A 10,424-nucleotide genomic window follows, 5' to 3' on the forward strand; every position below is an offset into this window, starting at 1 on the left:
AAAACATTTACAGGAGGCTGCAATCCGTAACTGGACCCTCTAACAGACACATTGAACTCGGGGCAAACCCCTCCACGCCAAGTTCTGATAAGAAGTGATCTGCCGTTCAACGAGTCAGCAGCTGGGGACCGAGACAGGGGGATTGATGTCGCGAATCTGCAAGACTGGATTACCCAAAGGAGGCGTTTGCGTCAAGATTTAGATAATATCGCAGATTTGACCAAGTGGATTAACAACAAGCCGCGGGTGACTGAGCTGGAGATGCTGGTTCTGGAGAGAGAGAAACAGACGGAGAGGACGCCTGCACCAGTCCCGCGTTTTCCTCTGACACCTCCTGAGACCAAGGTCAATTAGAATCGAGCTGGTCAAGATGTTGCATGTTCTAGACTTATTAAACCTATTAAAAAACCTATTTACTTCCCTCTAAAATCATCAGCAGAGAGAACCTCAGAACTGTGTTCGGGAAGGTGGTGCTTATTGCTTCAGTGTATAACAAAAGATTAGGACAAACCAGAAATCTGAGTTAGCCTATAGTGTCCAGTCTGAGCGGCAGGGAGGGGGGGGGACGTGACGGCGAGGGAGACAGAGAGAGAGCAGGAGGAGCAGATTCACATCCAGCGGCACCACCGCTCCAGGGGGAAGGTGAGGGGAGTGACAGACTGGGGGTGGGGGGGGGGGTTGAACCTCGGCTGGCCACATTTCGAGGTGTCCTTGGGCAAGACACTGAACTCCAAATTGCTCCCAATGAGCGAGCCGGCGCCTTGCATGGTAGCTTGCCGCCATTGGTGTGTGAATGGGTGAATGAAATGCCATTATAAAGCGCTTTGGAATAAAGAGCATATATTGTGTTGACATGTCTTACCTCACAAATGTGTGGTTCCAAACCAATGCCGCTACAAGGACAACAACACCATGTTGCCGGACGAAATACATTTTAATTCTATGATTAAGAATAATTCCTCCCTCCCTTAAGAGTTAAAGATCAAAATCTCTCCACCGGGCATTTTCTCCACTATAGAAATATAGTCTAGCCTGGATATTAATATCTATAGAGGTGCCTCTGACGTCCTCGGGGTCATGTTTACAGGACGTGAGGACGGCCTGTACAGGGAACTCCACCCAGGGCGCCCACCCCCACCCCCACCCGTCCTCTCTGCGGGGGGCCACGGGCCATGCCGTGGACAGGTTCAGGAGGCAGTGTCTGAGAGAGTACCTGGAGTCACTGGACCGATGTCACATCAAGGGGGTCACGGTCAACCAGTCCACACTGGAGAGAGGTGAAACATAGTACCAAATGTGCAAACATGCATAAACACTCAGACTGCACAGACGCACCTAAGCAATGACCTATAGAGTAGTGTTATATTACTCTGACACATTCAAACAAAACAGAGTGTGTGTGTCTGTGCCTGCGTGTATGTGTGTATGCATGTGTGTGTGTGTCCGTGCGTATGTGTGTGTGTGTGTGTATGTGTGTGTGTGTCTGTTCATATGTGTGTGTGCGTGTGTGTGTCTGTCCTGCTCCTCAGTGCTGCTGCACCCTGGGGACCATGTCCTGGACGATCCTGAGGGTCCTGTCCTGAGGCAGCTGGGGTCCGGCCGTCACAGGGGCTGGATGAGCTTGAGCAACAGCAGACCTAGGTGGGGGGTGAAGGCTGCTCCACGCCAAGTTAGCAAGGAGACGTGAGTAGCGGCTTCATTCATCGGCACGTCCACGTACAGATATACAGGTCATATTATTATTACACTCACATACAGTGTGTTACTTTAATGTTAATGTAACATGTGTGTCCTCCACTGGCTTGGCCTGTGCGGCGAGGTCAGACACAAGACAGAGTACACCCAGATAATGATGTCACATCCTCCTCTGTTACTATGGCAAGCGGCCACCGACAGTAGTCTTGGAAACATCCACTTAACATCCCATTGGGATTTGTGGTTTTCAATATTCTTCTATAGTCTTAGGCATTATGGGATTCAAAGTTTGTCATTGCAGAGTACAACGAAATGCATTTATGGTGTCTAGGCAACGGGTCACAGGCGACCCCGGAGCAATTAGGGGTTTAGTGCCTTGCTCAGGGACACTTCGACACGCGGCCCACCAGGGATTCGAACCGCTGCAAGCTGCCGACTTTGGCGATCATTAGACACCGGCTCTACCGATTGAGCCACCGATCACCCCCGCTACATAAATGTGTGCTTTGTATGTGTTTGGATCAGGAACATGAAGGCGCCGTCCTGTCGCCGTGCCGACCCGAATGCATTCTGGCCGGGTCAGGATAATCACGTCAGATTGTACTTGCCCCGCGTGGCGATCACCCCCGAGGGAGTCCACTTCCAGCACATCATCCGCTCCCTGGCCCCGAGTCCAGGAAGCTGGCCCGTCAACGACATGGGTTACTCCACCTCAGGGGACATCGATGGGCGCAAGGCCTACATCCTGTAGAGCTCTTTACTACTCCATGTTGAAGTTCAGTTACATTCAAGTGTCTTGACTCTATGCAGTTGAGTTTATTTTGCCTGTAAAGGTCATAATAAAGACTAACCCTGATAAACAGGCATTTCTGTCCCGTGACTATGGGTGTGTATATACGTTTCTCTGACACATTTACATTGATGCTAAAACAAATTGGGCTAAACAAATACATTAATCCAGCTGCTTAGAGCTAGCATAAAATGTTAAAGGTACATTTGATTAATTTATGCTTGTGATTATGATGTGTTGATGTGATCTGTTGATTTGTGTCCTTCAATAAATCATTATTGGAATGTTCCATTACAGTGCACTATATACTGTCTATGTCAAATATCAACAAATAAATGAATGAATGAATGGTCTTTATTGTCATTGCTATAGTACAGGTACCAAACAACGAAATTTGGGAGGGGTGGCTCCCCTGGTGCTAGGAAAGAAAAACAAAACAACAAAAAAACAAGAAGGGAAAGGAGCTGGTTTACATAAATAAAGGCTATGTACACTATCCACTATACTATACTGTACAGGTAAGACGACTAGGGTTGTCATATTGCACATAGTGTTATTGCACATTCATGTGTCGCAGTTTGCAGGCTTGAAATGTACACATTTGTGCCTCAGCACTACACTTGATTTTTTCAATCCAGCAGCTGCCATCAATCCGTCCAGACTGTCCAGGGCCCAGAACCTAGGTCTTTGCTGTGTTCAGGGCCTGGATGGCCCTGGGGTAGAAGCTGTGCTTCAGTCTGTTTGTCCTTGCGGCCATGGTCCTGTACCGCCTTTTCGAGGGCAGCCGGGCAAAGTGTTCGTACCCAGGGTGGGTTGGGTCTCTGGAGATCTTGGAGGCCTTCCTGAGACAGCGTGTGTTGTACAGCTCTTCCAGAGAGGGGAGGGGGGCGCCGGTGATCTTCTGGGCTGTTCTCACGACTCTCTGTAGCGCATTTCTCTTCGCGGTTGTGCAGCTGGAGAACCAGTTGCAGATGCCGTAGGTGAGGATGCTCTCCACTGCGCCGCGGTAGAAGGCCACCAGTATCTCCTGCTTGTTGTGTTCCTTCCTGAGGACTCTCAGGAAGTAGAGCCGCTGTTGTGCCTTCTTGATGGTGGCTACTGTGTTGTTCTTCCAGGACAGGTCATCCTGTATGTGCACCCCCAGGAAGTATCTGAGACTCTGAAGAGGATCATTTTTTAAAATCTAAAGTCATAGATCTAAACTCATATAGCATGTAATTTGTCTTTTACTCTAGTAGTTTAGGAGTAAACAAATCCTAAAAAAAAAAATCCTCTTACACATACGATGAGTGTATGTGGGTTATTTGTCTCAGTTGAACCTAGCCAGATATTATCCTATGCAAGTCTGATGGACTGCATAGAGTCCAAGACTTTGTCATGTAGGCTATCAAAATAAAAAAATCCTTCTTTCACTCACTCTATACAGTTTGATAGTGTGATAGATAAATAAAAAGGTGTAAAAGGGGCGCAGGGGTTAAGGCAGCCAGCTAGAGGTCTGAAGGATGCCGGTTTGATACTTAATTTAATTTAATGTTGTTGTTTTTTTACATTTAACTGAAGCCTTCATGCAAATCGATTTACAATATCTGTCTAAGTAAGTGAATCATCTATCCTTCAGTATTCATAAGAAACAATTAATTGAGAATTTCCAATTCGGGCTTGTGTGAACATTGATGACTGTTCGGTCTACTTGCCGACCGAAAGGCTGGACTGAAGGGACACGGATACCATTCAACTCGTTTTTCTTATTCTTTATGAAAATTGAATAGATTGTAAAACCTGCGAATGCAGACAACAAAACATACATGAATACACAGCTCTGACACATTCAAAGACTAAAACAAAGCATATAAATGTTACACAAAGCACGCATCAAACACACTAACCGTGGCATCCCTCGCGTCCTGGCATCACACAATGAATCCCTACGCACGGTCTCCCACTATTTAAGCACCTAACCTAATCACAGCCCCCAATATCCCTACGCATACCTGATCTATATAATCAAACAATTCCCACGCAGTTATGAGGCATAACTCAAAATAATGTTACAAGTATCTAATAATTAATAATTAATAATAACTAATAATTATTCAAATAACATTTCAAATAAAATGTCACATTTGTCCCATTTTATAGACTAAAATATGCACACTGAACACACCCCATCCTAACTGGACAGTACACCTCCCACCTAGCCGATCTAGCTACTAGTCTAGGGAGGCTACCAATGTCCCTTGTTCCTCAATGGGGAGGAGAACAACCATCCTCCTGACATCCCGGTGGAGGACGACCCCGGGCAGCTTGCCAGAGCCTTTCTTTTCTCTTTTTCGGTCCTCACGTTAGCTTGGGCCCTGGTGAGCGCTCCTGAGAAGGCCTTCCGTTTGAGCTTGTTCACACTTTCTCGAGCATCAGCTGCCACTTCTGCCGCTGATTTCACGGGCCACTCCTCAAAAGGCTTCTCCAGGAATCCAGGTCCATTCTGCCACAGAGAATTTTCGCTCAGTTCTTCAGGAACTGCTCCTCTTGTGATGATGTCGGCCACATTGCACTCACCGGGGATCCACGACCACTCGGTTGGAGACCCTGTCTTCCCAGGGTCCCACGTTTCCTTGGCTGAGTTCCCGCCTCCTGCCTCTTGGAAGGCTCTTCTTACAAGGATGTTTCCTTTTTGTTTGGCCGGGGACACCAGGCCAATTGGATTGTATAGGCCAGCCACTTGGCTCAGCAGCTCTCTCCTTGACAAGCCGTTGGGTGTACTCTCCCGGACTTCTTCTACCTTGAGGTTGAGGCCTGTCCTCATCTTTCCTTTTCTCTTGGAGAAGTATACTGATGTCATCACGTAGAGCTGGTCGGAATCCACGAGATACCCAATGCCAAGGGCCTTATTATCCTCGTCTTTCAGCTGATTCGGTAGCATCAGGGTTTTGGATGTCGCTCCAGGCCTCTCCCCTCCACAGGTTCTGGCGCCGTCCTTTCTCCTCCCACCTTGGCCAGACCGGACCCACGGCTTTAGAAAGAATCCTCCAGCGCTCAAGATCTCCTCCACTCCACTCGTGATGGTGTCGAGCATCTTCAGATCATCATGGGAAGTCAAGATGTCGTCGACGTAGCTGTCTTTCTCCAAGACACGACGCTCTTCCTCCCTTTCAATGAACTGAGGTAGCCCTGCTGTCTCCCTCATTGCCAGTTGAGCAATGCAACCAGCAGGACGGTCTCCAATGTTCACCCTCGTGATGGCGTACTCCCCGATGTCCTCTTCAGGATCGTCTTCCAACACTTCTTTGTTGGTTGCCATTGAGCTCTGGACTCTGGAGTTGCTTTCCTGCCTCAGTCCACTCTCCCTGGTCTCTTCGCAGCACCCGATACACTTGACGATTTCCTCATACTTGGCCGCTGCTGTTCTCATTGATCGGGCGAAGTGTGTCTTGGACTCGTAGGTCACCGTCTCCACATCTTCAAACAGATTGGGATGCGTCCCACTCACAATCTTTCCAAGTGGGCCTTCCCACAGGACCAGGTCTCCTACTACCTTCACGGGACAGGGAACCAGCCGCCCCTCTCTTTGGCTGATGAGGAGCTCAATACTCCTTGGCCGGACCAACTCCTGGGTCTTGACCTCGGGGAAGAACCTTTTCAGTTGCTGTGGCTCGATGGCATGGTGCACCTTGGCTATTTCATCTAAGCCGTAGCAGACCAACTGGTGGGCTCTTTCACCTTCCGGGGTCCTGAACCTCACCTTCAGGAGGTACCTTCTGGTGTTGGCTGTCACAGTCATCCCTCCGACGCCCTGCACCACTAGCGTGATTTTCTCGCTCTTCAGGCCAAGCCTACTTGCAGCCGCGTGGGTAATGTAATTTGTATCTGATGCTAGGTCTATCAGAGCACCAATTTGTTGCCCGTCGTTAGCAGTGACCTCCAGGAGCATCATTATTACCGGACACTCCTTTATTCCATTTTCTTCCAGGAGCTTCCCGGCTTTTGCTTTAGTGCAGCTCGTAACTGCTGTCTTATTTGTGAAGGCTTTCCTGACTTTTTGCGCAATCTCTGGAGCGAGTTGGGACAAGACCTCTTCCTGTTCAACGGTTAACCTCCTTGCACGTTCAACGCCGCTACTTGGAGTTTCTCTCTTTTCCCCACCATCCCTCTTACTGTCTCTACTGGGGCAGAGAAGGTAATGGTGGTCTGACGACTCTCCTTCTTTGCAGCCTCTCTTGGTGCAGAGGAATTTAAGGTTACACTCTCCGTCAGCGCCATGTGATGAAAGGCACAGCCGGCAGGCTCTAGACTTCTTCACCGCGGCCTTTCTTGCTGCCAAGTCGAGGCCTCTGAACTTCTTACAGGTGAACAGCCTACTTCTGTGTTTATCTTCGCACAGAACACAATTGTCATCAGCGCTGCCTCTCTCAGTGGCTCTAGTGAAAGCAAACTTCTTCCCAGTATTCTTCTCTGGGATCTCCGTGATCTCCATCTGCTCCAACTGTTCGAGGATGCTTTCCTGCTTTTGTAGGAAGTCCAGGAAGGTGTCAAAGTATCTCTCCGGCTGGAAACCATTTCGGGGGTCTATTTTGAAAGTAAGCCACTCCTTTTTCAAAGTGAGTGGCAGTTTGTTCTCAATGGCTCCAGTCACCAGAGGGTTTTTGATGGCTACTTCATTGTCAAGATCTTTAAGGTCTGCTAGAGCTTTCTCTGTGATTCGGATCAGATCAATCACCTTCCTGAATTGGTGCTCTTTGACTGGAGAAATCTTCTGCAGCTCTGCTACGATCAGGTTGGTGATTGCATTCTTGTTTCCGAAACGACTCTCTAGCACCCTGAAGACATCTTCGGCAGTATTGTGGCTCGCGAGCCTGAGATCCTTCACTATGGTCTCCTCTATACTTTCCAGAAGTTGAAACTTCTTAACTTCCGGAGACCCGGAGGGATCGCCTTGTTCCTGTAGGCTTTCCCAATCCTTCCTCCAGCGGTAGTATTCCCGAATGCTACCTCTAAACGTCGGGAGACTTGTAGGCTTCAGCCTCACTTTTGGAATGCCTCTCGTAGCTGCATTTCCACCCCGTGCGCCTGCTTGAGTCTCCTCCAACGCTTTTTGCTGGGCTTTAACAAGCTCTGCCCGTGCTTCAGTCTCCGCCTGTTGAGCCAGGATAAGCTGGGCGCGTCTGGCGCGTTCTTCCTCTTCAGCCCTCTGGCGGTCTCCTTCAGCTGTTGTGCGGCGGGCGCGGTCTTCTTCCTCAGTTGCCTTTCGAGCTTTTCCTATCTCGGCGTCTCTATCTCGCCTGAGCTTGTTCTTTGAGGATATTAAATGATGCAGCCGTCCCTCCACGTCTTCTATAGCAGCGACAGGGGCCCAGTCTCTCCAGACAGAGAGCTCTTTCTCTGCTCCTGTAGTGAGCTCCTCTAAATGGTGCACTTGTCTCTCATGGCAGTCATGGTCTAGCTGGCCCAATGGGACCTCTTCTGTCTCTTCTTTAGCTCGTTCAGCCTCCCTGATCGCGAACAACACTCTTCTTTCACCGTATCTTGACCACAGATGGAGTTTTACGAGATCGCCAACCTTCGACAATTTAGTCATGCAGTCTTTGCTCACCTTCTCGATGTCTCTCGTCTGTTGTTCCGATAGTTTGGTGGGGTCCTCTTCCGCTTCTGCAAGCAGACCCTCTTCATAGCTACTATTGGCTTCCAGGAGCTTCTCAGCTTCATTAGAGAAAGCCTGCCACTGGACCTTTAATTCGCTCTCGACCATGGAGGGTGTAACGCGGAGCATGAAGGCAGATTTTTGGTTAAAGTTGGATTTAGCTGAATTTCTCTCCTTTTTCAGTTGAGCTACGGACTGGTCCTCTTCAGCCATTTTCCTTCTCTTTTCACAGGCTATCAATGTTTAAATATTTATTCAAACTCTGCTGTTATTTTCTTTAACAGATTAAAGTCCCTTCAAACTGCTCACTTAGTGTTTTTATTTCGTTTTATTCAACTGTGACGTTTTACAGTCAAAACTGACATTTATTTACTGCCAGAATAAATGGGACTCTTATTTTGAAACTCCGGATCTTCTGTGTATTTTAACTTCCTGGTTACTTCAAGAATAAATGGGACTCTTATTTTGAAACTCCGGATCTTCTGCGTATATTTACTTCCTGGTTGCTGCGACGCACTAGGGCTCCTCCTCCTTTCACAGTTTGGATATATCACTCCGCCGGTTAGCCACTTTAGCAGACACAGTCAGTCCCACGTTAATTACTCTGGCTAGCAAGGCAAGTCTCTATAAACATCCAGCTTGAATTAGTTCGTTGGTCAGTGCTGTTGCTTACCCGACCGCTTTCCTGGTCTTGCTGTCCTCTCTCGCTGTCTCGCGCTGCCGACACTGTCTCATGTCCAGTAGGCTCTGCACAGACACGCCTCAGACAGCACACCTGGCTAGCTAGCTCCGGTTAATTGCAGTCACTTTTCCGAGTTCCCTCGACGCTTGTATTCGTCCCGCGGAGAACTCCTCTCTGAATGTGGCTGTCAATTTACTTCTCCACCACCTCGGGAATCTTTTCAAAGATATTTCTTTGATGCCCGGGCCGTAGGTTTTACAATTGTTCGGTCTACTTGCCGACCGAAAGGCTGGACTGAAGGGACACGGATACCATTCAACTCGTTTTTCTTATTCTTTATGAAAATTGAATAGATTGTAAAACCTGCGAATGCAGACAACAAAACATACATGAATACACAGCTCTGACACATTCAAAGACTAAAACAAAGCATATAAATGTTACACAAAGCACGCATCAAACACACTAACCGTGGCATCCCTCGCGTCCTGGCATCACACAATGAATCCCTACGCACGGTCTCCCACTATTTAAGCACCTAACCTAATCACAGCCCCCAATATCCCTACGCATACCTGATCTATATAATCAAACAATTCCCACGCAGTTATGAGGCATAACTCAAAATAATGTTACAAGTATCTAATAATTAATAATTAATAATAACTAATAATTATTCAAATAACATTTCAAATAAAATGTCACATTTGTCCCATTTTATAGACTAAAATATGCACACTGAACACACCCCATCCTAACTGGACAGTACAATGACACAAGCCTGATTCTCATTCGAGGAATCACAGTTCTATTTATATCTATATCTTGCCCTTATATCACTATTTGCACTTCTGGTTGGATGCTAAACTGCATTTTGTTGTATTGTACTTGTTGTATGACAATAAAGGTGTTTTTTATTGGTTTTTATAAAAACACAACACCATGTATACAATCAATTAATCAATCATCAATCAATCAGACATTTAAGACATTACATTCAACAACGACCAACATTAACCTAACTAAAGTGCTCAGTGTTCAGTGTATTGTCCAGTGTAGTGTAATGTTCAGTGTTCAGTGTTCAGTGTCCAGGTTCCAGTGTCGGTAGGAGGCAGGGGTAAAAAACCTGTTCGCTGTGCATCCGGGAAAAAATTCCCCTGCAGCCCTCTAGTTGTAGAGCGACTACTATCCAGTTTGCCCACCAGTGCAAAGCCGTGGCTCCCCCACCTCCCTCCCCCGAGGGACCCCACACACCCGACTCACCCGACCCGCCCCACCACCGGCGCATCCGGCCCAGCCCACCAGGCTCAGGCTCCTGTAGCCCTTCACGAGGCTAGCCGGACCAGGCGCCCCAGCGGCGGAGTAGATCGAGCACGCAGGCCGACCGGAGGCCCCCGAGGAGAGGCCCAGAGAGCTCGGCGCATGGCAGGCAAGCAGAGGCGAAAAACCTGTACACAACTTATCCAGGAAAAAAGCTCCCTGGCTCTTCTCAGCTTGTTCTGGGCTGGGGGTTGGGGGTTGGCGGGTAGGGGACTGGGCCTGTAGCTGGGGGCCTGGAGTTGGGGGGGGGGGGGGGGCCCGGAACAGGGGGTTTGGGGTCGCTGAGTTGGAACCTGGGGTTG

The 10,424-nt window shown here is 48.3% G+C and overlaps 1 protein-coding gene across 1 annotated transcript; it reads left to right on the top strand.

Annotated features, from left to right (window-relative positions):
* Positions 1-853: 853 nt before the first annotated feature.
* On the top strand, positions 854-2,816 carry LOC308160615 (uncharacterized protein; the record flags this gene model as incomplete). Its single annotated transcript, XM_080534560.1, has 4 exons — positions 854-871; positions 1,019-1,277; positions 1,530-1,683; positions 2,221-2,816. The coding sequence occupies 4 exons, from the start codon at positions 854-856 to the stop codon at positions 2,444-2,446; spliced, it is 657 nt and encodes a 218-aa protein (XP_080390686.1). The 3' UTR covers positions 2,447-2,816.
* Between the last annotated feature and the right edge of the window lie 7,608 nt (positions 2,817-10,424).

The sequence above is a fragment of the Nansenia antarctica genome, assembly GCF_963989245.1.
Source record: "Nansenia antarctica genome assembly, chromosome: 6".
In the NCBI taxonomy this organism is placed as follows: Eukaryota; Metazoa; Chordata; class Actinopteri; order Argentiniformes; family Microstomatidae; genus Nansenia; species Nansenia antarctica.